At 47.3% G+C, this 26,210-nt stretch overlaps 10 protein-coding genes and 1 non-coding gene across 11 annotated transcripts; 5 read left to right on the top strand and 6 right to left on the bottom strand.

Annotated features, from left to right (window-relative positions):
- Nucleotides 1-1,460: 1,460 nt before the first annotated feature.
- On the bottom strand, nt 1,461-3,408 carry F4822DRAFT_396630 (uncharacterized protein). The gene is made up of 5 exons (XM_051457543.1): nt 2,877-3,408; nt 2,774-2,799; nt 2,683-2,719; nt 2,137-2,599; nt 1,461-2,080 (listed from the first exon to the last, which is right to left on the bottom strand). Exons 1-5 carry the CDS (start codon nt 3,088-3,090, stop codon nt 1,600-1,602), a joined length of 1,221 nt encoding a protein of 406 aa, XP_051317183.1. The 5' UTR covers nt 3,091-3,408; the 3' UTR covers nt 1,461-1,599.
- A 1,067-nt stretch (nt 3,409-4,475) lies between these two features.
- Nucleotides 4,476-7,615, top strand: F4822DRAFT_396628 (FAD-binding domain-containing protein). The gene is made up of 4 exons (XM_051457542.1): nt 4,476-5,290; nt 5,347-5,749; nt 5,812-6,214; nt 6,272-7,615. The coding sequence occupies exons 1-4, from the start codon at nt 5,194-5,196 to the stop codon at nt 7,367-7,369; spliced, it is 2,001 nt and encodes a 666-aa protein (XP_051317182.1). The 5' UTR covers nt 4,476-5,193; the 3' UTR covers nt 7,370-7,615.
- Nucleotides 7,616-7,868: 253 nt separating this feature from the next.
- F4822DRAFT_t52 lies at nt 7,869-7,967 on the top strand. Its single transcript has one exon. It is a non-coding gene; the product is annotated as a tRNA-Leu (tRNA).
- Nucleotides 7,968-8,663: 696 nt separating this feature from the next.
- On the top strand, nt 8,664-9,304 carry F4822DRAFT_427256 (uncharacterized protein; the record flags this gene model as incomplete). Its single annotated transcript, XM_051460706.1, has 4 exons — nt 8,664-8,726; nt 8,783-8,852; nt 8,920-9,168; nt 9,228-9,304. 4 exons carry the CDS (start codon nt 8,664-8,666, stop codon nt 9,302-9,304), a joined length of 459 nt encoding a protein of 152 aa, XP_051317181.1.
- Nucleotides 9,305-9,549: 245 nt separating this feature from the next.
- F4822DRAFT_436753 (FAD binding domain-containing protein) lies at nt 9,550-11,166 on the bottom strand (the record flags this gene model as incomplete). The annotated part of the gene is made up of 1 exon (XM_051462337.1): nt 9,550-11,166. One exon carries the CDS (start codon nt 11,164-11,166, stop codon nt 9,550-9,552), a length of 1,617 nt encoding a protein of 538 aa, XP_051317180.1.
- Nucleotides 11,167-12,049: 883 nt separating this feature from the next.
- On the top strand, nt 12,050-13,469 carry F4822DRAFT_184795 (uncharacterized protein). Its single transcript, XM_051453461.1, has 3 exons — nt 12,050-12,122; nt 12,172-12,874; nt 12,936-13,469. Exons 2-3 carry the CDS (start codon nt 12,621-12,623, stop codon nt 13,231-13,233), a joined length of 552 nt encoding a protein of 183 aa, XP_051317179.1. The 5' UTR covers nt 12,050-12,122; nt 12,172-12,620; the 3' UTR covers nt 13,234-13,469.
- A 235-nt stretch (nt 13,470-13,704) lies between these two features.
- Nucleotides 13,705-14,794, bottom strand: F4822DRAFT_427253 (uncharacterized protein; the record flags this gene model as incomplete). Its single annotated transcript, XM_051460705.1, has 3 exons — nt 13,705-14,144; nt 14,197-14,486; nt 14,538-14,794. The coding sequence occupies 3 exons, from the start codon at nt 14,792-14,794 to the stop codon at nt 13,705-13,707; spliced, it is 987 nt and encodes a 328-aa protein (XP_051317178.1).
- Nucleotides 14,795-16,882: 2,088 nt separating this feature from the next.
- Nucleotides 16,883-19,341, top strand: F4822DRAFT_184731 (heterokaryon incompatibility protein-domain-containing protein). Its single transcript, XM_051453460.1, has 2 exons — nt 16,883-18,550; nt 18,603-19,341. The coding sequence occupies exons 1-2, from the start codon at nt 17,143-17,145 to the stop codon at nt 18,854-18,856; spliced, it is 1,662 nt and encodes a 553-aa protein (XP_051317177.1). The 5' UTR covers nt 16,883-17,142; the 3' UTR covers nt 18,857-19,341.
- A 211-nt stretch (nt 19,342-19,552) lies between these two features.
- Nucleotides 19,553-21,893, bottom strand: F4822DRAFT_396611 (palmitoyltransferase PFA3). Its single transcript, XM_051457541.1, has 2 exons — nt 21,426-21,893; nt 19,553-21,331 (listed from the first exon to the last, which is right to left on the bottom strand). The coding sequence occupies exons 1-2, from the start codon at nt 21,622-21,624 to the stop codon at nt 19,827-19,829; spliced, it is 1,704 nt and encodes a 567-aa protein (XP_051317176.1). The 5' UTR covers nt 21,625-21,893; the 3' UTR covers nt 19,553-19,826.
- A 290-nt stretch (nt 21,894-22,183) lies between these two features.
- Nucleotides 22,184-23,614, bottom strand: F4822DRAFT_427250 (glycoside hydrolase family 7 protein; the record flags this gene model as incomplete). Its single annotated transcript, XM_051460704.1, has 2 exons — nt 22,184-22,900; nt 22,997-23,614. 2 exons carry the CDS (start codon nt 23,612-23,614, stop codon nt 22,184-22,186), a joined length of 1,335 nt encoding a protein of 444 aa, XP_051317175.1.
- A 946-nt stretch (nt 23,615-24,560) lies between these two features.
- F4822DRAFT_427249 (uncharacterized protein) lies at nt 24,561-26,045 on the bottom strand (the record flags this gene model as incomplete). Its single annotated transcript, XM_051460703.1, has 4 exons — nt 24,561-24,710; nt 24,862-25,132; nt 25,195-25,796; nt 25,860-26,045. 4 exons carry the CDS (start codon nt 26,043-26,045, stop codon nt 24,561-24,563), a joined length of 1,209 nt encoding a protein of 402 aa, XP_051317174.1.
- Nucleotides 26,046-26,210: the final 165 nt, after the last annotated feature.

Raw genomic sequence — 26,210 nt, 5'->3', positions numbered from 1 at the left:
TAGACTGCCCGATCTCGTTCGATTCTATCAGCTGATATACAACTACGCAGTGATTCCGTCATCGATACTAGGTTCGGTCCGTAGAGGGGCTCGGTCCGGGCCGTGCCCTGCGCCAGAAAGGTGCAGCTCCTGACAAGGGAGCCTGATGTTCGTATAGACCAGATAGGGGCAACGCTATAGTGCCTCAAAGGGAAATCGGCGCCTAGAATCAGACAACTAAAACACCCAGTCCGAGTATCTAGCAAGAGAAAATCGTATATATACTATGAGAACGGCTAGATATAACCTTTTACGTAAATTTATAAGCAAATAGTTATGATACTCATTTCAGTAATAGTAAAGGTATTGTTTTCTGCCCGCCTATGTTGGGCTATAGCACCTCCAAAGCTGGTAAGACGCTCTGAATCTGAATTATTATAAAAACCAATGTGATATTTAGTTACACTTTGGCTTTAAAACACCATGGCAACCTATAATTAATTAATTAGCGGACACAAGTACTATAATATAGCTTAAGGCATCTATGCAACTTTGATACCTAGGAGGTACCTATAGGTAGGTAGGTGAGTAAGAACGCCGAAATCATGCCTTCGTGTAAAAATAATTACCTGACATTCACGTACATGTACTTATTACTTCTCTCTTGGGGTCTCTTAGATATCCAGTTATTTTTTATGATTATATATCATTCATTATAAACAAGTTTCTATGGTGCGGACTTTGTGTCACCAGGTATGGTGTGAGCTGATCAGCTGTGCACCATATTACCCCTGAATCGACACAACGTGATAAATAGACTCGAAAGCCTTAATAGAGCTGTGTGTGGAAGTTTCAATTAATTTCTATAGGTAAACTATCGCATGAATCGATTTATTATTTAAATCAGGGATCTGCCTACTTGGGCACGGAACCAACTGGGCAACACGAGAACAGCTACTCAAGAGGTATCCAGGTAGGTAGCCAGGGAGCCAGGCAGATACTTAAGTACCTGCAGACCATTACGAACGGAGCTTGTTATTTTCACCTTGGTTTTTCTTAGAGTGGCCCTTAAGAGTATGTGATTGAAAAGGACATCTAATAAATAGCACCTAAGAAGAACAAGGAGAAATAAGAGTTTTTCACGCTCTGAGTTCAGCACGGCTTTGTGAAAAAAGGGGTTTTAAGGAATTAAACTTGTCGAATTTGGCATAGGATCCCACACAGAAGGTACTAACTATATCTCTTCACATCATCTCATAATGTTTCACGAAATACCAGTATCCTGGGACGTAAATAAGATCAGTACCGAGCTAAAATCCGTAATTTCTGGACAAGCCTCCTTGAGCCACTATACACGGCGACGATGTAAGAGAATTATTTAAACACATCGAATTACTTTATTTATAAGAACTGAGAAGTCACTCCTGTCGTACTGTATGTTAGCCTATCTCACCCCGACCTGGAATAGAAGCAACCAAAAGTCCTACGAATATTGAGAATTCATTCCTATTTACAGCAAGGTAATCCAGACCTCGCATGTTTTCATTATTCCTATATACATTCCATTCGTATTAAGTCATTACCGCCCCAGTCCCCTATTTTCCTTACCCGGTGAAGTGCTCAATGTTGACGTGGTGATGAGGGTGGCCTTGTACCAAACTCGATATCAACCTCTGTTGTCCGTATAATACCATTACATGTCATAATCTCCTCCTCACTAGTCGTCGGTGAGTAACTCCGTATCTCTGTTCGCCTCTTCATATCCCTGAGTGCGAACGACGATGTGCCGTACATGTGGTCTCCCTTAGAGCTGCTACCTGCTGGGGCTGGGGTCTTCTTGCTATTCCCCGTGCCGTTTAATGCGTAAGGACCATCTTGATAGCGGTAGTTTTGGTTCGAGGTCCCGCGCAGCGAGGAGAAGAACCGGGGGAACCAAGCCATAGCCAATGGCCGTAGGGCCGGGCCCGACGCCGTGATAATCGCCAAGTTTGTCTCGACAGCAGAGTACGTAAATCGGATGTCGTAAGAGTAGTCATACTTCATTGGGTATAAAGAAGTCTCCACAATCCATAACATTCGGAGAATACTAACGATCGTAACGCTATTGGACTTTATTAGCATCAGGGGTCTCACGTGCAAGTGACCATTTCAACTCACATGGCTCCAAGAAGGAACACCACCATTATAGCGAACTTAACCTTAGGCGCCATTTTCAATCCTATGAAGATCCAGATAGGAAGTGCGAGAACCAACACATCAGTAAATATCGTCAAGGAAGCTGTCGTAACGTAGAATACACCTGTGTCGATGCACGTGCCCTCCAGCGTCGGATTGGTTATGCGCTCCCAAAAATAAGAAATTGGCGAGCATTGAAATATGACAGTGACAAAGATCGCGATCATCAGCCCGATATTGAAGAAGTTGAGCGCGTGTATGGAATATCTGATCTTCCTCCTCTGCCCCCCTATCCTTAGTAAGAACATCAACACAGAGCATTTGACTAGGGCCAGTATTGGATTGTAGAGGATCTGTATCACGTAATTCCAGTACATCCCGAGACTAACGTCGGCCGTCATTGGGATATCGTAAACGTGGACGCCTAGGAACGCGGTCCGCATCGCTATGATACGAGGAGAATGTCAGCCCACATTCGCAATTTGTTGATAGGCCTCTGCCGTGTACCCCATCAGTCTTATCACTTACCCATGTAAGAGCATCCCGTCTCGGCGATTGAAAACACCTTTATCTATGTGAGTTATTTTTTTCTTCAAATGAGAGGATTTTGTTTCCCTACCATAGCCATACACGCCAAAGCATCGTCTACGAAATGTCGTCAGCGACGGGTCGGTGGAACGGGACACAAATTCCATCACTCCGCTTTCCGATCGACCACTTACCCCATCCGAACTGTCTACTCCTCACTCTACCGTAGATCCTTAGAGCCACCACCAGAAGCGCGGTCGCAGGGAAGAAGAACAAGATGAAGAACCCGCCGTGCTGCAGAGGCGAATAGGGGTACGCATCCGTAACCTCCCCGGAAGGCTTCCCGGGTCCCTCGAGGGACTGTCGCTTCGCTACGCTCGATAGAAACGTATACATGGAGGACTCCATCGTGGGATAACGGCGTCGGCGTCGACGTCGGCTTTCTCTAATTAACAGTCGCACAGCAATCTCTGTCGGGTCACTCAAATGAAGCACGAAAAGGGTGGCGGCGCCCGCGTCGAACGTGCAGCTCCCATCAATCTATATACCTGCATATTGCCCAAGATATTGGGGACGGAACTTACGTAGCAATACATCCATGACATACATACCTACTTTGACTACACACATAAACAATACAAGACATACTTACTAGCCTTGCCTACCTACATGACGACAACACAACAATTCCAGGGGCAAGACAAACTCGGAAGGGGTTGCGCGTTCCATATAACTGTTCCAGGTTCAAACCCACCGCGAGAGCTTTGTGAATTCAGCCTCTTCTCTTAAATACACCACATCCCCTATTTGGTTAAAAGGCGCAGCTGTATCACCGGAGCTAGGCAAGGCACGCACGGGATCTGTCTGCAGCCAAGAGGTCCGTATAGTGCTCCCAATTACTGCTGTGCATATGCTAGAGACCGTCTTCCTTATTTCAACGGTATTAACCTGCACCTGCAGTGCGACGGGATCGCCTCTTCGGGCCTATCCGAACTGCTAGTTTCTTAGACATCATGAAAAATGAAGAACGCCTACATATATTTCGGCATTTCTAGTTGGCCGCGTATAATTTCGAACGGAGTTTTTCTGTTCGGTTGACATGTTACAATAGCGGTCGCCAACAACTAATGGGATGAAGTGCCTGTGACAAATGCATGTGTCATATCCCCAAGAGTGCATCCTCAATTTTCTCGTGGTCACCCACCCAACGCGGTATTAGTTGTCTCTGCGACTAGTAGTAATATTGAGTCGTATACCGGTGCCGCTCTCTAGAGCGGCCTTCCCGAAGCTAATGTACTCGATGGCGACCCACCGAATCAGAACCGAGATATGGCAATTATCTTGTGTTGCATAGCAGGGGGGAGAGGACATAATCGTGGCGGAGATCACAGGGTCTTGATGCGGAGGTAAGATGGTAAGGACCTGCAAAATCTAGAACGCGGGCCGTCTTTGGAGTGTCGGGGCAATACCTGGGGTAAAAGTTCCATCAGAGGACCTGCATCGGGGACCGCATCTAGTAATGGTCTAGTAACTCCGATTCCATTCGCTGGAGTATTTATCCAGGCTGCCCGCCAATGTAACCGACCTGCAAGGGTCCGGGGAGAATTCAGAACCCCTGGATTCACGGCATGTCGGGACGAAGGACAAACTCATAGAGAAGATAGAGAAGGGATTCCCTTGCGTGCTGTTGGATCTGCAAATATTTATTTGCATTATAACTGATAGTTTCTGCGGGGGACGTTTCGATATTCCACTCCTTAACATATCCGATGTATTTTTCGTACGGCGCTCCTAGACGCGGCACGTCTCAATGGTAAGATATGATGGCTGTTAGTTGGGCGTACAAGACTAACAACGTAGCTAGTTGACCAATATCGTATCCGGGGATTCTTACCCTACTTGGTGGTAAAATTCGAAGTGTATTTGCATTTTCTAATAATAATGGTCTTCCCAATAAAGAAGGATTTACGACTAACTTCTGGACCTACTATTGATTAATAAACGTAGTACAAGCTGCTCGTATTCTATATCAGCTCGCTCCAACAGGATGGAAATGAGACATATATGAGCCTCTTCTGATCAGTTGAGCTATCCTGGGCCCGCATCATTTGGTAACCCAACCCGATTTCCTTTACCAAATTAAAGTCCTTTGCGGATCCGCGGCATAGCTACTGCTGAGTGGCGCTTAATATTATATGTATGAGCTGTATCAACATCCATGGAGAAAAGGAAATTTCGTGCTAGGTAGAGATTCGTTGCTACTGTTACACTTCACTTAGCGGCCAGCGCCACTTACCATCCATGTCCGGTGCTCTGACAAAGCAGGCGGGCGACGGTGGTTCTGCCGAAGGCTCCACTAGATCTAGAGGAACATCGTAAGATAAATGAAACCATGTGGAATTATATATGGCATTGGGAGACGCAGTTGTCGCCGGACTGTTGATTATCTCTCGTCCATTTTAAGCTGTCTCATCGCAAACCGCTCCGGCTCCTTGGGCACGTGTAACGCCGATGTCTAGCCTTAGGAAAGCCGTTGTAGCCACCCTATTGGTTCACGTGTTACACTTCGTCCGCGCCGAGACGATTCTCGTGAACAATGTCATAGTTCGTTAGTTTGCATCTCCGATGAACAAGATGGAACGGTAAAACTAATTCTCAAATCAGCGGCCGATGAGTCTACGATTGCCCCTGCGGTGGCCAAGGTTGGCGCCCAGGAATCGAATGCAACCGCGGATCTCTTCGAGGGGGAGACGCTGCAATTAACCGATGCGGTCCTAGCCAACCTCACGAATTTGCAGTTGTCTAATGTCACATTATTCAGCTTCCCAGACAACTCAACCACAACAGAGGCACTGGCTAAGAGGACATCTCTGGGAGGATGCAAGACTTACCCAACTGATCCCTATTGGCCTTTCCCAACCACCTGGGCTCTCCTCAATTTCCTCTTGGGAGGAGCTCTAATCCAGACGGTCCCATACGCAGCCTCTTGCTATGATTCCTTCGGGAATTATAATGCGACAAAATGTGCCTTCATTACCAACAATTGGATCAATGCATCCATTTACCAGTAAGTCTCCAGCAAAATGTTTCGCAGATGTAACGATTTCGATAGCTAACATCGTCCAATAGCACCGAGGACCCTACGTCAGTCAATGCCGTCCTATTTCAGGGCGCAACATGCATGCCACCGGGTTTTGTGCCCTCCGGGGGGAATTGCACACTTGGTGGCTACCCTGTGTATGCAGTTGACGTTCGCAACGTAGCTCAAATTCAACTCGCACTAAACTTTGCGCGAAATCTCAACTTGCGCGTAGTAATCAAGAACACTGGGCATGACTTCAGCGCGAAGTCAGTCGGGATGGGAGCATTATCTCTCTGGACTCACAACCTTAAACAGATCCAATTCTTCCAGAACTATCGACAAGGTCGTTATCGCGGTCCAGCCCTTAAGCTTGGTGCCGGTGTCCAAGCTTTTGAGGCATATGAGGCAGCTAGGAACAATAATGTTACGGTTGTTGGGGGCGAAGGTCGAGTAAGTCGTGCATGACCCATTCTAAGCTGTAAATTGATGCTGACTAATCGATTTCAGACTGTCGGCGTTGCGGGTGGTTACATCCTTGGTGGCGGGCATTCGCCTCTCTCTAGCATTTACGGGATGGGTGCAGACCAGGTCTTATCGATGGAAGTTGTTCTGGCTGACGGTCGGTTCGTTACTGCGAGTGAGAACAGCTACCCGGACTTATTTTGGGCGTTGCGCGGTGGTGGGGGTTCTACTTTTGGCGTAGTTACCTCCGTTGTCGTGAAGGCGTACCCGAAGATTAAGGTGACTACCATGACTTATGCCTTTGCCACAGGACCAACAGTTTCCATTAATCAATTCTGGGACGCTCTGCGTGCATATTTCGAGGGTTTCATCATCTATACCGAGGCTGGAAACTATGAATATTTTCGGATTTCGAAGGTTGCTGAAGGCCAATATGCTACCGACATGGGTCCATGGTTCGCCCCCAATATGACCAAAGCTGAACTTGAGACATTGGTGGCCCCGCTGCTAGCCCGGTTTAAAGAAATAGGCGTCGAAGTCAACCCTGTGTACACTGAATATGATGACTATTACGACGCCTGGTATGCGAGTTTCCCGGTTGAGCCATGGGGGAGTAATGCAATTCGCCAGGCAAGCCGCCTGTTCCCGAAAGCTAACTGGCAGAACCCCTCAAAATTGAACGCAACTTTCGACGTCATTAAGAATGTGGTAGAGGAGGGCGCATACATAGTCGCGTTCAATATTGCAGCCGCTCCTAAGACAGGCTATCCGGACAATGCTGTGAACCCTGCGTGGAGGACCACGGTTCTGCACGCTATTATGGCAACACTCTGGAATGAGACGAGCACTGAAGCCCAGGCCAAGGCTGCCAGCGACAGGCTTACCTACGGTTGGTCTCAAAGGTGGGCTGACGTAGCAGCCCCATATCCGGGCGTTTATATGTCAGAGGCCGATTATTTGACGAACAGCTTCACGAAAGAGTTTTGGGGTAATAATTATCCAAGGTTATATCGTATCAAACAGCGGTACGACGGGTTCGGGGTTTTCTATGCTCATACCGCGGTGGGTTCCGAAGACTGGAAGATGTCTGAGATGATATTGGGCAATTTACCTTCGCAGAATAGCAAATTATGTAGAGTATAGATTATTAGAGGGTTCACGCTGCTAATTTAGATGGGTATATTTCTTTTTTCGTCCCGCTGGGTTACCCATTCTAGAAAACCGCTGGAGCATAGAGTTGGGAGGCCGAGGCTAGAAGGGAGGATATAATTATGAGACAAGACAGTGATAGAAACGGAGGGTGAGAGACGGAAGAGGCCACTGATCAGTGAGTATATAGAATGTGCACAAATGCAAGACATTGATTCATGCTGTCTCAAATTTGTTGAGGATGCTGTCACATGACAAAGCACGTGCACTAACCCCTGATTTTATTGGGGGTTTCTCTATTTTCTAGCTGTGTCACGATTTAGATCGCTTAGACGTTAATAATTACCTAATAAATGCTAAGGACGATTATATAATATCCACTCATTCTGATTGGTCGGAAAAAAAGGCGGGAATAGTATTATCGGCACTATCCCACGGTTGCTGGAATATAATGCAAAAAAACGACCAAAATTGTCACCAACGAATTACGTCAGGCAAGATGGCCGAGTTGGTTATGGCGTGAGGTTAAGGTCACCTTAGCATCTAATTCCTCATGGAGCAATCCGCGTGGGTTCAAGTCCCACTCTTGTCACATATTTTCTTTTGCCTTTTTCTGCTTTCCTTTTTCCTCTTTTACTAGTGCAGGCTTTATATCGCCTCTAGGGGGTGCAGTGCTTTAATTTATAAATGGTGCATTGATTTGCAAATCATCCGAAATACATCTGATACCATACAAATTGTATAAGAAGTTAGGTATTGTGGATTGTGGTGTATTACGGTCCTGGTTAAATCAATATTTAAATTTAGATTAGGTATATCCGATTATATAAGATTTTAATATTTTCTGGAAGTATTTCAGCAATTGCTAATTACTGTACCATTTATAAATTAAAGCGCTGCACCCCCTAGGGTGGAGAGGCGATATAAAGCCTGCATTAGTAATTCTTGTTTTTCTTCTGGATGAATCTATGTCCGAGTGGAGAAAACTACGTGTGTGGCTTAACTAATTCTGTGGCGTTGAGGTTCGCTTGTGACCAGGACCTTAGGAGAATATCCACTTCCAAGTTGCTAGCCAAGTTTGATATTTTTACTCATGCACAGCTTACACGGCACTTCTTCGACTTCCGTTACCGAGAAATAACTGACCAGGATTTGGCCCACATGAGCAATTACTGTTCCAGGAAAACGTCGTGGATCGTGTAAGAGAACCCGACGAAGAATTCTGACAGAGGTAGGAAGGGCAAGTCATATTGGATGGTCCCGACATCTCCCGACACTCATCAAAATAATGGATCCAGATGCTCTCCAAGATACTATACCTGTCTTCTGCACCGCCGCCATATCTCACGAAGTCCGCTAACCCTTTCGGAGATCGGCATGTAGGGCTAGCTCACCAAGCCTAATCAGATCTTAAATGAATTCCTCGTGCAGGGCTTAGGCGCGCCGGAGCTCGCGAATCCAGGCGCCGACTTTGTCGGTATATTCAAGAAGATATGACCTTGTCCTAAGGGATCTAGAATTACACTAAGCATAATGAGGAATAGCTGTATTAGTTGATACCCTTGACGTAGCGACCATTACCAAACCTTCCCGACCGCCGATAGGAAAGCCGACCACATACCCCTTTATCGACTGGTCCGTCGAAGATGTCATCCAGTTCTCTGAAGCACATTTCGATCGGTTCAAGCAAGGCATCGTGCCCGACCACATTGTCATTCTTGATAAGCAGACTGTGGAAGATAAAACTTGTCTGTTAGTGACACTTCGGGAAGAATGTGATCGCGAGTTCCTGGGTGAGCTTCGATTGTCAGAACCGACTTTCGATCCCCCCTAGTACTACTAGTCGTGAAAGTTACCGCAGTTGGCGGAGACAACTATTTCAAGCCTACTAGTCCTGATGGAGTTATCAGACTTGATAATCTGCCTTGAGTAAACTACGAGGTTAATATGTCCAGGTCCAAAATCACGGAGATCACGGATCGATATCAATTCAAAATTCAGTTCAAACGATTCAAGGGTATAGTATCTATATACATTTTTGGCTAGTGTACATATGGTAACAATATGGTTTTTTTTGTATGTGCAAATCCAGAGCAGAGACGACGGCAAGGAGACCGGTAGCCGACCAAGGGGTAATAGATCGGACAAGGAGATACTCGATCTCACTCGATCAGTTATTTTAACCAGTTGACGAGACCATCCAGCGCTGACAACGGCCCGACATGGCCGATGTAAGAATCCGGTCGAAGTAGTACGTATGTGGGTTGGGTAAAGCCTAAGTCTCTATGAAGCTTGGCGTCTACATCGATATACCCCGACTGTCCGTGTGTCTTATCGTCGAATACCGCGTGGACATTGACAGTAACGGGACTATTCTCTAAAAACTTGGTTTCGGCTCTATGCAAATCGCCCTCGGAAGCTGCTTGGACGCCGACACCCGAAAATAGGAAGAGCTTGTAGGATGTAGCATCTACCAAATTGAGCAAGTACGTCTCGCCATCTGGTCCTTCGACTAGTCCATCGAGCATCCTGTCTCCTCCACGAACCTTGTTCCCATTCAGGCCTGGGGCGGTGCCGACAATTCCGCCATCTCGGTATGTGATGTCGAATTCCGACATGGCCCGCAACATCTCCATGACGCGGCTTGGGGTGCCCAATGCCCAAGGTAAGATCCAAGGCAGAATGAAGTTGCGAATGAAAGTGAATATGGGGTTTGTTGAGCTCAGGAACGTGAATATTCGGTCTGTGGTCTTGAGTAGAGTCTGACCAACAGGGAAACGCTCTGCGTGATAACTTTCCAGAAATGACAAGGGTCGCTCTCCACGAATAACCGCTGCTAGTTTCCATCCAAGGTTGACGGCGTCTTGAATACCCGTGTTCATGCCTTGACCGCCCACGGGGGAATGTACGTGGGCAGCGTCACCGGCGACGAAGAGTCGGCCATTGCTGTATCTGTCTACGCCCCTATGGTGAAGGTAGAAGCGTGCCAGCCAAAACGGGTCACGTAGGGTTCCCTTCACGGGCATCATCCTATCAACAAGGGATTGAAAATCTTCGAGATGTGGGTTTCCTTCTCTTTTCGTCACGATGGCCCCTGTTCCAAACACCCGGACCATTCCATTCGCCAATGGGAAACAAGCACATACGCCCGAGCCAAAGCAAAGAAAAGCATCGTTTTTCGGTGCGTCGGGGGCCCAGTCGACGTATGTGTCAGCAAGAATGAATCGTTGCTGGTAAGACGCTCCTTCAAACTTGAGGCCAGCGGCCTCTCGCACCACACTCCGGTTCCCGTCGCAACCAACAACAAATTTGGCTCTCACTGTCGACGTCTTCCCTGCTGCCTCGTCACCTTCACTGAGTGTGACTGTCACACCGTCTGCATCCTGAATGATGGTCTTGGCTTCGAGTCCCCTTTCCACGCTGAATCCGTATTTAGCTAGACATTCATCGAGGAAATACTCGGTATCTTCCTGCGAGATGAGTTTCTGGTTTGAGAATGCCGTATTTAGTAGTTCCGTCTCTGGGCCGATCTGAATTCTGACTACTTGCTTTCCGTTGACGCAATATCTTGCACCATGAGCGGTGTTGCCCCGTTCTTGTAGGCCACGAGCGACACCATGGCGATTCAGTAGTTCCAATGATCGAGCTTGAACTACCAAAGCACGACTCTTGTCCGAACGGCTCAAGGCCTTGTCGATGATACGAAAGGGGATTTTTTGAGCAGCCAATTCTAAGGCCAAGACTAGCCCGGTGGGACCCCCACCAACAATCAGGACATCAGTGCTCGCCATTCGGGAATGAGTTATTTGATATATTGATATGACCCTAGGTCAATTGAGTAAGTAATTGATGATTGAATTGAGTGATAGAATGCAATTAATACACAAGTATTGAGGCAAATCATTAACACTACATCAGCCGATATTTATGTAGAAGATCGAGATGTCAAGCTAAAATGTTACCCAATATCAAACCGGCCTCGCCCCGAATCGTCCCACCGATGAAACCGGCATATTCTACCAATCACAAAAAGAACCGAATGGTCGGCGTGTCGGTTTACCCAAACTTTAAAGCATCGGGGCTCCAAGCCACTTCCGTACCTTACTTCAGCAGGAATAGCTACCGTTCCGGGGAGCTCCTTCCCATCCATTTTATGAAAGTATGTCATGTGATTCGAAACTATTCGGGGGGGATATCAAGCCGTGTCTGGGCATTGAGTCGGTAACTTTTTACTGAGCCACTTATTTCCATATTGCGTTCTCAGCTCATGACTCATGTACCCATGCTAGGTAAGCTAAAAATGTCGACCTTGGTCGGAACTAAGCGAGGACCGTTTCTAATTATAAGAAAGTGGCTCCGCGATAATTTCTCGAGGCATAATTGACTCATATAGGACTATTCACGTCGTATAACGAGTCGAATCAAGTCAATTGACAGTATACCCTGTCTAGTTGAGGTTATTCAGGGTTTACTTAGACCTGCTTAATCCTCAAACCCAAGAATGGTGGGTGTCACAACCCCCTCTATTCTACTGGCGCTGATCATTTACAGGGGCTAAGGATGCCTAAGAGGTACCTAAGGTAAGCAAACGATATTACAGCCGACTCGCTAAACACCAGGCTTTTAACCGAAACAAACCATTCATACGGATGTAAATAACTTCACGATGCTTCCTTTGCATTCGATGTCTCAATTTGAACTTACCAAATAAGTGTAACTTCATTACCGAGCCAAATAATTCAAACCAGTAAGTCAATTGAATTGGGCAATTGTATGGCTGCTCATTGACGTCATAGTGGCTTTTCGATAGAAGCGAAGTCGTCAGCGAGCACGCAAAAATGGGAACATTATAAGGGTTCACAGACTATCCATTGGGCGAGCAACACGCCTGCATGATGTCAGGCACGGGATAGATCACCATGTAGCCGCCGTGGTGGCGATTGAACTGTGATTTCCCCTACACGAACTATGAAAATATTGGAAAGATGTGTTCTCACATGCTTGTGCCTGCTCCACGCCGTTGTCGATCCAACCACAATAGCAAAGGTGTGGAATCGCGGGGCTCAACCATTATGTGCTGACCGCTATACCCTTCTGTTCACCTGACGATGTTGTGGAAACCCTCTCACACACACAAATCCATTCATAGGAAACTATCTATGTGCTGTCAACTCACAGAAATCTCAACAGCAACTTACTCCCCTATGTCATATTCACATAGTTGTTCTCAATTCCGGGTGACGAAATGTACGGCCTCAAGCCCTTCGCAGCGCTTTCGAGCTTACTCTTTAGTCCGGCAACGGAGCACCTCAAGCTGAATGTAACAGCCGTGAGTGCCCGAGACGGCCGGTCAACTATCGAATGTTGGCAACTTGATCAGCCGTTCTCTTGGTATCCCAATGGAGCCTTCGCAGCATCATTTCATAGTCTTTCCAGCATGACATATACTTTCGTCCCCCGTGGCTATGATACAGGTTCAGTTAATGCGCCGCGCAAACAGTAAGGTCGCCTTGTTGCCCACACAGAGACGATTTTTCCATGTCGCTAACAAATCTCGCAGATGGGCTATTGTGATCGCGGGGCTACTTCACATCTCTCTTCCCCACGATAACACCACCTCCGCCTACATCCCCGCTGGCGAAAACGGCATCGTTTTTGCTGCCGATACCGCAGACATCAGCTATACGGGCCACGTAAGCCAATTTCCCGGTGTTACAGAGACCGTCTTCCTGCAATTCCCAACCAGTGACGGAGGTGTACCACCACACCGGGAATTGCATATGGGGCCGTGCAAGGTGCATGAGACATCCGGACTTAGAGGATTGTCCGTGGATGTATCATCAAGCAGTTTATTCTAGTCAATGAGATATGGGTAAAACAAGTCTGTTTTGGACGGCGTTCGTTGGATTTTACATTTCCCTTACATTTTCGGTTTATGGCGTCAATAGAGGCGTTGAGATGCAAGGTACTTAGGTACACATTGAAGAGCTCAACCTCTTCCTTGGTTGATCATCTGGATGTATTGCTTGACCGGAGTGTTTGTACGACACGAAATGTGTAAATTTACGATGATGATGTATGAGAGTGGTACTCAGATTTGTGTGTGGGGCGGATATAAGGGTTCAGGGGCTAATTTGGGGGCCGAATGAGAAAATGAAAGCGAATTAAAACTTCAAGCGAGCCCCAATGGACAGAAAGCACGAGTTTTTTCGGCTCCAATCAATGCGAACGATCAATCAAACTTTTTACTTCCCATGAAAGAAGCGATTTAAGTCAATGAGCTAGTTCAATTGACTAAATGTTGTCATCGTCAGGCTTGCTGCGATGTTTTAAGGAGACCCTCCAAAGAGATCCTCATCAGCATCCTTTTCAAATTCACCATAACCGGTTCCAAAATTTTCCGCCGAACTCGTCCAGGTTCCAGCCTTATCCATATTTGAATTACCTCCTTCTAGCATGGGGGTATCATCTTCCGATTCGTCACCATCGGGGGCTAAGTCGAATGTAGGCTTATTATAATTCGGCTGGTTTTCTGAACTGGGGTCCCACGACCACACACCAGAGTCCTTCCTGTGTTGCCCTCTATAGAAGGGAGGAGGACCACTGGAGAGATCATGCAACGCCTGCTGTGAAAGAAGCATCGGGTCGACGGCAAGGGCCGACGCCGGCGTAATCGCACCCTGCTGGTGGATTTCGACTGCTTGCAATGATTTCAAGGCTTCTAGGAACTGCCAGCGTAAGACTGAGACTTGGAAGCCAGGTAAGTGGTCTGGTTCGATTAGCAAAGTATTTCGGTTAAATCTACTATCTTCAAAGCTTACAGGGCCCTTCGATCGCATTCTTAATTGATCCCCACAATGCAAAACATATCTTCTTGTAACATCGATCTGAATCACCCTTATCTTTCTGGAAGTTGAGGAGTCGGTATTTTTCATCCTGGGCCTCATTCATCCACTCGGCATCTGCATCTGTGAGCTCTTTCTTGAGTGCTTCACATGTTTCCATATGCTTCCGTTTCACTTCATCAGCTTCTGTGATTTTATATTTATTAAACCTCTTTCTGCACCTCTCACATCCATTCCACAAGCAATGAACCCTTTTTATGTGCTCACTGGTGGTATCTCAGCATAATTTCTTCTGGGGGGCCAATCAGATTACTTACGTCAATTTCCCAATATCCTTGAAGCCAACGCCGTCCGTACACGAGTTCTTAACATGCAGATATCGGTTAGGATCATGCTTCCAGAATGGGCAAGCTAGGTAATCTTTATGTTCATCATCTTGTGTTAATATCGTGGTTTTGATCTCGAATAGTCGAATAACTTCATTTAAGGGGACCGCATCGCCTCCTCGAGCCCCGTTGGTTGGACAATCGAAACTCCCATTACTCCCACACGACCTCTGCCGCTTAGCCGACATACCGAATGCGTCGAGGAGGTATCTTATTAATGTCTTTAAGGATGAGAAGATATCACACTCTCAACAGCCGCAATTTTTCCTTTTACTCTCTGCTGATGCACCACTGTAGGTACTTCTCTCACGAATGAATCACCCACTAATTTCGATGATATAGGAGGAGTCGGGCAGCGCATCCACCTCTCGATGCCTCGGGAGCCTTCCTGATCTTCCAGAGATTCGGTGGAATACACGCTCTCCTGAAAACAGGGTGTCGACGGGCTATCCGGAAAGAATCAGCACAACGTCGGCGATGCCAACAAAAGAGAATCGACCGAGAAGAAAACTATCATAACACGTTGGATTAAAAGTAAGGCCTCGAACAATTACCAAGTCATACCTATTGTTGGGAAGTTGTCGGTTCATTTGGCATTGTAGTCCCGTGCCTTCTGGTTCCGGAGGATAAAGTGGGAAAGATGATATCCGTATTCAAACTAGAACAATGCCACTATTTATGTGCGTAAACTGCTTCCCCAGTCATCATCGCACCTGCGATTCTGAATATGGCATCCCAGCCTCACACACCAAGCCATCCATCACGCGCTAGTTTTATCCATATCTAGTATCCCGATGATACAAAATGGCGTTTATTTCATTCTAATCAGTTTCCACGCGATGTTAATGTTAATATTGGTCTGTTGGTTTATCCACCGAAAACAATAATATGCTCCTCCTTTTCTGTCCAGCGCCTCTACACACAATGATTATAATAATTTATTCCAATTACTTTCAATCCCTCATAATTCAATGCGGCTACAGCCCCGTGTATAACATAATATGGAGGTGTGTGTTGCAAGGAGTTTCGCGATCAAATGCGCTCAACGAGTCATTATGGTTTCTCGGAAAACTAGATGGTACTCCTATGAAGTGTTGGTAATGGGGTACTGATAGGAACATATATCTATTATATCTTTACTATAGTTTATATTGGACTAGAATCTACTTCGAATAGGTATATGTAGGGACATGTTAGGGGTTAAAAGAAGCAGAGTACCTAACCCCCTGGATCGATACGGTATCATAAAAAGGGGCGCATGTCCCCACTTCCATAGGTGAGAACTTCAATCACACCTTAGCGTAAATTGGAACTTAGGAAGTTTTCATTAGTCAATAAGCATAAGTCAGCTTGGGTAGGTACTCTGCATGCTTACCACAAAAAGGCGAGAACACAACGTACCCACAAAAGGGGGCTCCTTAGAATTCAATCAACGCCAAACTCTTCCTATACAATCACAAATCACAGCCCAAACTACCGAACTAAACTTGCATCGAAGGTGAAAGTCTACCGATAGCTAGAATTTCCCAAGTGTATCACACGTTCACTCTTATGCAAAACCAAGCTCCTTGATTATACCCGGCGCATATCCCTGCCCATGCTAGCATATGGTTCACACCCACTCATCAACCATCAATTTGTTTTCCGCGAAATGCTCAGCCTCCCCCCCCCCAAACCGTCTAGAATAGGTCGCGCGCCGGTCGCCTTGGATCTCAGGGCGAAACTAGACCGGACCTTGCCCCGTCAAATCCCCATCAAGCGCGTTACTTCACGTCGCTTTTCATATCTAGGTATACCTATATCCGTGTCTTGAGGTCGACCTCGCAGCTGTCTAATAGGTATCTGATCGAATAGCGGGGTCAAGACGATGCTTGGAATTCGAGTTCGTGAAATACCGTTTCGGCTCGGGTGTGTATAGTTATCGGGATTCAAAGGCGCTGGTTGGGGAGCGGCATGTCTCCTTAGTAGGAATACGCGTTGTAGAGACTCAGAGGTATAAAATCCTTCGATAAACATCTGGAATTTGCTAATACTGTATAATAACGTATGTCAGTAGGGATGAGGCAAGTCGCCACCATTTTTCACCATGGCCTACCTGTGGATAAAACTGCCACCTATAATACGAAGGTAACTACCTGCTAGCGAAACCCATAAATTCTCTGCCCCGGGCTTCCCCTATATGCACCGGCACGTCGGTTCAATCAGCTCAAGGGATTGATTTTGACCGGGTTCGCGCGACGGGTACCGCCCGGTACTATTTCCCTCCCCTTCCCTCAAACATAGCCGATCCTGCGACAGTCAAAAGCCATTGACGTCTAAATCGAAATTAATCGTTGCGTGGGGAGCTCATGGCGCAATGCAGATTAGGTCTTCTTTACTTAGTTAAGCAGGACGGGATGGAAGGCGCGCCACAATAAGCCTCCAGAACGCCTTGGTATAAGTACCTAGGTACGTACTTGGTCCTCGTATGTCCGTCATGCCGGTCATTGGGTGTAGGTAGGTAAGTACCTAGGTACCTAGGTAGCGACGCATACATATGGAGGGGTTGGGCGCCGTCAGGTGTCGCATCTTTCTTCCGCTCCATCACAACGACACGATTATACTAAAGATGCGCCTTATCAACACCGAGACCATAAAGCTGGAAGACTTTTCAGGCAGGGTGATCCCCAAATATGCTATTTTATCACACACTTGGGGAGAAAACGAGGCAAATTTCGAAGACGTGCAAAACAAAGATATTAAGTCCTCTTCCGAGCCACGCTACAAAAAGGTAAAAGAAAGTTGTAACTTAGCTCGAAGTGATGGTCTAAAGTACATATGGGTTGATACATGCTGCATTGACAAATCTAGTAGCAGTGAGCTTTCTGAAGCAATAAATTCTATGTTTACATGGTATGAACGCTCTGAGATATGCTATGCCTACTTGGTTGATGTTGATGGAGATGGTCCATATTCAACGAAATCTTTTACATCGAGCCGATGGTTTAAGAGAGGTTGGACTCTTCAGGAACTACTCGCCCCCAAAAGACTTGGCTTCTATAACTCGGATTGGTATCAATTCACTTCTAGGACAAACTCCTCTGCGGAAATAAGTGCCGTTACCGGAATCAACGAAATCTTTCTGGACCGATGGGCTCCGACAAATAATGAAGTATTGGAGATGATGGAGGTAAATAATGATTCGAAGGTCCGCCGGCTACTCTCCACCGCGAGTATTGCGGAGCGTATGAGCTGGGCGTCTGAACGAGTAACAACAAGAGAAGAGGATATTGCGTATTGTCTTCTTGGAATATTCTCTATAAACATGCCTTTGTTGTATGGCGAGGGAACACGTGCGTTCCGACGGCTACAGGAGGAGATTATACAGCACTCAGATGATCAATCGCTCTTTGCTTGGTTTAATAATAACTTCAATCCCAGTCGCCGATGGGTCGGACTGCTCGCTCCCTCCCCCTCTACCTTTGCAGGGTCTGGGGATCTTGTTCCGTGTCCACCTGGGCTCCGACGTTCGGTTTTCTCGATAACGAACAAGGGATTGAATATCACATTACCTATGCTTGGGAATGATGCACTACTCGAATGCCACTCGAAAGATGACCTTACTAAGCTGATAGCTATACCGCTACATCATTTATATGGTGACACATATGCACGAATTGAGACCCGAGCAAGCGAAGTGGATTCCCGAGCGCTGTATACATGGAAGAGAAAAACCATCAATATTGTAACGCGCGTTGAATGGCTCGGGAGACAGAAGCCGGGAACATGGAGTGTAATTATCAGGAAGACCCCAGCTGGATTCAGGGTAGCCCAAAGGCTATATGAGTTTGATCCACGCACAATGAAAGATAAGGAAGCAAAAGACATCAACTGTGTCCTAGGGCGAAATAGATCAAGATCCGTCGGCCTTAGAATACGCTTCCAGACAGTAATAAGGGAATTCGGCCTTTACAGAGTTACAACTAAGCTCTTTCCATATCCGAGCACAGTTGATGGCTTTAGAAAAATACACAGCCCCAAAAAATTTTTCTTGCCGAACGACGACAAAGTTTTGCATGTTGACGTATTACGTAGGACGGTACTTGAGAAACACCAGATTTTCATCGATGTGGTCGACGTACGGGAAGAATCCAGCACGATGCTCCACCTGGTCTACGACCCCATCCGCATCCTGCCTTCCTATATGTGTCTCTTTTTGTGGAAGTTTTTCCACAATTATAAAGCCATCATATGCCTCGCAGCTGTATTGAGGCCGGACCTACCCAACGACGCCTATATCGCCACTATCGCGCCGACACTATCCGATAAAAAGCTCATTCCCCTATCGTGGCGATTTTGCGCCGGTGCATTTCCTTTTTTAGCGGGATTGAATTTGCTTTCGCATAAGACAGGCGAGGCCTATCAGCCAAAGCCTTGGGTCAAGCTAGGCATAAAACCAAATCCAGCACCCCCACATACCTCACATACCTCATTGTGCTTTTCCAGACCTACCGCGTTTGTTGGTTCACTTGTCGCCGTCCTCACCATCCACTATGTCGGTACATGGATTGGAATTGATGAACCCGCCCCGCGACTTGGTCTTTTGGGTGCGTCTCTCGTGGACTACATAGTACGGTGGTTCAATAGTTTAGCGGTGTCAGTCGTCTCGGCGGGGCAGATTAAGTTGGGCCACATCCTACTTTGGGGGACGAAGCCTCAATTCCAAGCTCGATTACTACTCGCACGCACTCTCCCTCCCTCTCTCTTGAGTATGACGCTGTTATTACTTTTTGCCTTACCTCTAGCGTCATACGATAGAGTAGATGCTGCGTATATTCTCGTGCAGTCGACACTTCGTCTGACGCTGGGTAGGTAGTGGATGCCCACCAGTGTCGTTAGGGACCAGTTAGCACAACCATACATTCCTTATTAAACATCAAAGCAGAATAGTTCAATATAATCATACCAGTTACATAAACCAACTAATAAAAATCAAATACACGAATAAACTAAACGCCCAGCCATGCATACATGCGATGATATATCCACAACCCACAACCCACAACCCACAAACCGCAAGTCAGAAAATCATACATACACAAACAATACCAGAACCATGTTATCCATTCCCTAATCCTTATTGCCGTCATCCCCGTATCCCCGGTGCCGTGCCTGAGCAGTACCTTTTACAACTCTGCCACTTTTCTTACACCTCCACTCCCGAAGCAGCTTAGTCACCTCCTAATCCACATCATCCTCATCCTCAACTTTCTTCGCCGCCCCCCTCGGCGGAGTCGGTCTCCTACTCCCATTACCATTACTAGCGAACCCATAACTACCACTCCTCGACGAAGACGACGGTTTCCTTAACAAGCCACTCGCTCCACTTCTCGCCCATCCACCATTAGTGACTAGATTCATAGCCCTAGTTTCCGCATCTTCTTCCTCTTCACCCCCCTTTTTTGGCACATCGTCATGGTAATCCCCGCCGTCATCCGAGTAATCAAGATCTTCTATATCATGACCTCGACGGTTAAGCGTGCGCATCGACACCGAGCTCGTAGGTTCATCTACGTATAAATTCGGGTCCCGGCCGAGTATACGGTCGGCTTTCGACGGCGTGCGTCGGCCCGAGGTCGGTCTCTGTTGTGGTGGGGGTGATAGGTAGTGCCTTCCTGCGCCGGTCGGCCGTTCAACAGTGACAGGGACGAATGACGGATCGGGTTCACCCCACCCGGCCGCTCTTTCCCTTTGTCTTTGCTCGTCGCGCTCCCTGGCGATGCGTTCCCGCGCGGCCAACCACTTAGGACTAGCTTCCCAGTTCCAGCCATCACCTGTTGTGTTGATAATAGGGAAGAACCATAGCGCCGGGGTGGGTCCGAATAGATGTAATAGATTTCGCTTGGCACCGAGGTCAAATGCGTGAGGTAGTTTTTCTGAGTCTTGCTCGTCCATGTATTCTTCGTATCGCTTCCTGGCGCGATATCGCTCCATTTCCTCGTATGATAATTGGCGGGGTATATCATCATCGCTCGCATTCGACCTCACTTCGCCTTCCTCGGGTCTCGTAATACCGGGCAGGGCGTTCGCATTAAGATCCAGTAGCTGTTGCCCGTATTTCGGTAGCGAGATGCCTTCGCCGTTATGTTGTGCGACGAACTGATGTTGCATCGTTTTTCGTAGAGGGCTTAGGTAGCGTGTCTTCTCGAGACATTCGATAGTTGTCTGATTCTTGCTCGCAAGCATTATGTGCCAACCAGTAAACGCACCAACGACGAGACCAATAATCCCGGCGACGACTGCTAACATGATGAAGTTAACCGGCATCAAGGTATCGACATATTGAGTCTGGGTCAGCATCTCCATATACACCCATGACCCAGCCACAGCGAACGAGTAGAAGCAGAATAGCGTAGTATATATGAGGAATAGCAAGAAAGCCTTATGGTTGCGCAATCCGATACAGCCGGCGAGCCAAGGACAGTGGTGGTCCATTTTGAGTACGCATCGTCGGCATGTCGAGCAGTGGTGTGCGCGATCAGGCTTACGGGCTTGGCATTTCTTACAGAACCGTAGCTCGCCGTTGGACTTGACCGTAAATGAGGTAGCGTGTGGGGGGTTAACGGTAGGTAGACTCGAATAACCGGAGGAGTTGGTCGTGCTACCGGGATTCGTAAAAACGGCGGTGGTGTAGCACCAGTTTAGCATAAGGTAGAGTAGAACACCGACGATGGAAGATTTCGTTCCTACAGGCGATCTGTCAGCTCGAGTCCCAAGTCCTAGATGTAATTTACTTGTCGCATCGCACACAAAGCAATAAAGATTCGGGGTAGTACAAACCTATCCAATATGGTTTTGTCGTTTTGCTTGATCCAATACTGACTACAACCCATACTGCCCAGGTCGTGAGGCCGTACACGAAAGCTAGCGGGAAGTAAGTTAGGCAGTTACAGCAATAGCGCTCGATCCTCCGCGCCCATCTTCGAGCCATATTTGGTGACGACGATCGCAACGATGGCGATGAAGGGGTCCTATCCATGAAGAGCAACAGCAAGATGCGAACATGCAAAAATAAAAGGAATCCAGATACTCGACAAGAGGAAAGAAGAAATAAAGAATGACGAAGCGAACTGACAAATGGTCAAGAAACAGCAAACATCACATCATGAAACTGGAACTTCCTTTCCAAAAGAATTGACTGGTTACTTTTATCGGTTGGGCATTTCCCCTGACGAATTCTAGGATCCGATTTCTTTGAGCTGACGTGACAAGGATACAGGGGTTGTTTGTAGCGTCGTAGCGATGCGTACTACTGGAATAGTAGGCTTCTAGGCTACCTTTTCTATCGACGGCGCTGTAAGCTTGGTTGTGGCGGTGCATACCAACGGATGCACCGGTGCTACCTTACGTACGTGGAGCCGTCCAGTAGGGGCAGAGGCTTAGCTGATGGCTGACTAAAGGATGCTTTAAGTATCTAAGTATTATTTTATTCAGCATTTACATCCTTACGTCATCATCTTCATCAACTAGAATCTTATGTAAATGCCTTATGTAAAGCAACTCAATACATACTGTGGATAGCTTCAACTACAACTATCCTACGCTATCGTCCCATTACTATATGTACTTCCAATATCTCCCCACCTGATATTCATAAACGTAACCTTCGTCTCTGGGCTCTGCTTCTTAATAACGTCCGGATTGCCCTCTTCCAGCGTACACGGACCAGCTTTCCCCGCATCCAACCAATTCATAAACTGCCGTCCATCATTCCAGATGCTAAACGCGAGCACCATACCGCGATCCAACGCGCGACCCGCCGTACCCAGTCCACCTAACTCCTCAAACGTGCTAGCCGCCGCTTGACAATGCGACATGCGCAGCGAGTCACCCGGCGGCATCATAGGATCCGCAACACCCGGATTCGCAAAAACAACACCATCCTGAACATACAACCTTCTAACCTCATTCATAACACCACGATTAGCTTCCGTCGGGTTATCCGAAGTCAAGAACTGCGTAGTAACCGTAAACGGGCGCGTAGTATCAATCGTAAACTTCTTGGCCCCACCCGGCGACCCATCCGACGGGGACGACGCCGACGAGCTAGGACCGTAGAACGTCGTGTTCCCTAATTTCCACGTGTTATACTCGCAGCCGGATTTCTCGCATACGCCAAGACTACCGCATTGCTCGCCGGTGCACGCGAATACCCCCGAGTTGCTGCATGGGTGAGCTGTGAAGGACGAGGCTAGTGCGTTGGCCTCCCAGACGTCGAATTCGTTGCAGCACGCTCCTTTCGAGTCGATGTTTGCCTAGATTCCTCCTTATTAGCTCTGATCCGAAATATGTTTGAGGTAGGAACATTGATGAGAGGTAGGCTATGCAGGTTATTAAACGTCGAAACTCACCACGCCATCGATAAATGGTAGCGTCGGGCACTGTGCGTCGCAATATCCAGTACCATATTTCGCACCAGCTGGATTCAGGGCGCTGCGGGCCCCGGTTTTATTCATCTCGGCCAAGTACAATGCGCCATTCATACCGCAAACCAACTTCGAGACATCCACATCGAAACTGATCTCCTGATTCTTCAAATACAAAACCTCGTAGTCGTCTCCCTCAGAGGCTAAGAGGTATACCCGCGGACTTTGCGAAGTCAAGTTATCGCCGCGCTGTACATACTGATTCAACGTCAGAGCGTTACCCTCAGCATGCACACCGCTGCCCTCGTAATCCGCAGCATCAAGAACGCAGTTCTTCGCACACGACTCGTGGTCCGGACACAGCGTCTTACTGAACGCGCCGCCATATCCACCACAGCTACTCGTTCCATTCACATCTCGCAGGCCATGGAAACTCGCATCTAGCACAATCGACGTATTCTGCTGTACGCAACCCCCTCCTTTCGTGCATTTCTGCGTTGTGAGTTGAGGATGCGTATCCGCGCTCCCAACACCCTGCGCCAAAACCCGGCTAGCAAAAAGCCACGCAGTCGTCGCTACCGCCCCAGTAACACGTAAATACATGATCGTCAAAAAGCGTCTCACAAAAACGGTAGGTACCAGGTAAGTTAGGGGTATTATCGAGATCGAGACCCTATATAAGCAACCCAGCCCACACACCGAACCCCTCTCTATCGTCATGGCGCTGATCCGATACTAAGAGTCCTACCCTCACGCGAGGATACATCTGCCGGTCCCCCTTCAAACCAGCGCTGATCACCAGCCGACTAGGCAATATATCAATATGCAGGGTTCAATGCCACGCCAATACCCGTCGCAATGATAGATTCCTTCGTCTGGGCTTGGAGAAGGTGGAGAACCTGGTCACTCCTAATCAAAGCGCGAGAGCAACATATCTCGTCGAAACTACCTACATGCTATGATGGTAGAAACAATGCAGAATATCATTGCTTCCATTCCCTACCTACCTAGGTACATACGCAGTAGTCCAGGACGTGGAGATAAGTAAGGTCGAGAGGCCGTATTGCACTCTACAGAATGAAGAGGTTGAAAGTAGGGACAACAAGGTGGGTTGCCTACTCTGGTAATTAGCTCTAACATCCGCGGCTGAATTGTATAGAGTGATCTGCGGGCAATTTAATTACCATCCACACATGGATAAAATGTCCTGCGGTGAAATCCGGGGTCGTGTTCTCCTAGCTTATTGGTTAGGGACCGCATTACGATAAAGGCAACTTGATACGTTATCAATGAGCGTAATGATAGGGTTATGGTCTTTATCAAATTCATTGCGAAACTATCGTGAGTGTCTAATTCATCGCCAGAGCTGTGCAGCATAACTCTCTACCTTAGATGAAAAAATCAACGTAACCACAACAGAAAAAAATAAGCGCAAATTGAGTGCATCAACGATAAAAGCTATGCAGTTAAACTGTCGGGCAGCTCATTCGCATCGTGAGATATCCCCATATATCTGGATGTCAGATTTCGAAACGCTCCGTCCACGATATTACCAAGATCCATGAAAGGTTTCTTGCTTGGGCTCGAACTTCAACTTTCTCTCAGATGCCTCAACTTGCTTGGCTTTGGCCCATCCTTCCGAACCGGGTACAGGCTTAGATGCGGGATCGTGCTTTCGAAGTTGTCTCGAAGCAGGCCACTACAATGATAAGAATTAGTAAATCCGGGCAAAGAGGTCCATATTCCAAATTGCTTGGGAGGTCATAACTCCCCAGTCAACTCGATTAGGGTCACTTTTTAATACAGCAGTGCTGCGACAAAAGAAAAAAAAAGTGAATAACAACACTTACACCTTTAACGATTCTAACCTTGGCCTTATTACCGATGATATCTTCGTGAAGTTCAACTTCCAAAGCGCCATTGGTGATCGCATTCAAAGCAAGGCCGTAAACCTCCGTCTGTGCAACGCGACATCTGGATGTGTTAACTGTCTCCGCATGCTGGGCCCACGAAGCGGCACTTGTGAACACGACCCTACATCCTGGGCATCGGAATTCATTACCAGAATGCGCCGGGGATCTCAAGTGATTGATCAACCCCTTTGGATATTTGAACTTCGAGCTATAGGCAGGTTAATACCACAGGATCCCCCAATAGGGTTATTTAGTTGTCGAAATACTCACCTACAGCTCTTGTAGGGGCATTTATAGGTCTCCAAGATCGGGTTCATGAACAACGCCACATTAAAATCAGGGTGGTCGGGATCAAGAATACGTTCCCCTGTAGGCTTCGCAGATTGAGAAGGTTCCCGGAAATTCTCAATCATAGATCGAGGGGGTGGTACAGCACGAGATGCCTTGCTCTCGGGGAACAAATCTTTCTTCTGAGCCCAAGCGTTGCCCGGGCGTTGTTCAAGGCTACCAGCACCACTTCCCGTGAGGAAGTTGGGCTGCTTTGAACTGCCCTGATAAAATTCCTGGTTCACAGTTCTCGGGAAGTTCTCGGGATGTCGCTCCACGTCGAATTTGTTCTGATCCTCCCAGTCTTCGCCCCAGGTGTCGGTGATATGAGAAGGACCAGAGAGTTCTACTTCTTGCTTAACCACCTCGGTAGATTTGAGCAATCTTGTGGAGAGATAATCCATGATTTCGGCCGTGTCGCCAGCAAAATCCGAGGGGAAAACTCCAGAGCATTCGTTAGACTCGACGTGGTTGACCCATGCTCCAGCAGTGAAAAAGTTCTTCTCACAACCAGGACAGACTATGTCTTGGGACTCTCTATGCTCCTACATTGTTTATGGTGGGTCAGTGTTGCATCAGGTAGACTTCTTCAAGCGGGAAGGACTTACAGCTGATAGATGGTCCAAAACTGCATCCATCGTGTGGAAGAGCTTGTCGCAAAACTCGCAAGCCAAATGGCCAGCCTCCTCCTGGTGAGAGAAAAGTCTTTTCTCACTTTCGAAGATAGCATTGCACTGGTCGCATCGGTGCATGGGAGGAGGTGCATTGATAACGGGGCCCGCTCGAGACGCCATTGTTCCTCGATGCTAAAAGGTCTCGATTATTTTGGAGTAATATCACCGGGAATTCAGATAACTGAATAGAATGAATGATATTAGAAGAAAATGAGTGGGATGATGGATGGAGACAGGCAAGGACTGCGAATATGGATCGTTTATGTTTTCAATGAAAAATACGAC

Source organism: Hypoxylon trugodes, assembly GCF_022578975.1.
Source record: "Hypoxylon trugodes strain CBS 135444 unplaced genomic scaffold F4822scaffold_3, whole genome shotgun sequence".
Classification (NCBI taxonomy): domain Eukaryota; kingdom Fungi; phylum Ascomycota; class Sordariomycetes; order Xylariales; family Hypoxylaceae; genus Hypoxylon; species Hypoxylon trugodes.
This window is presented reverse-complemented; position numbering and strand designations above follow the sequence as displayed.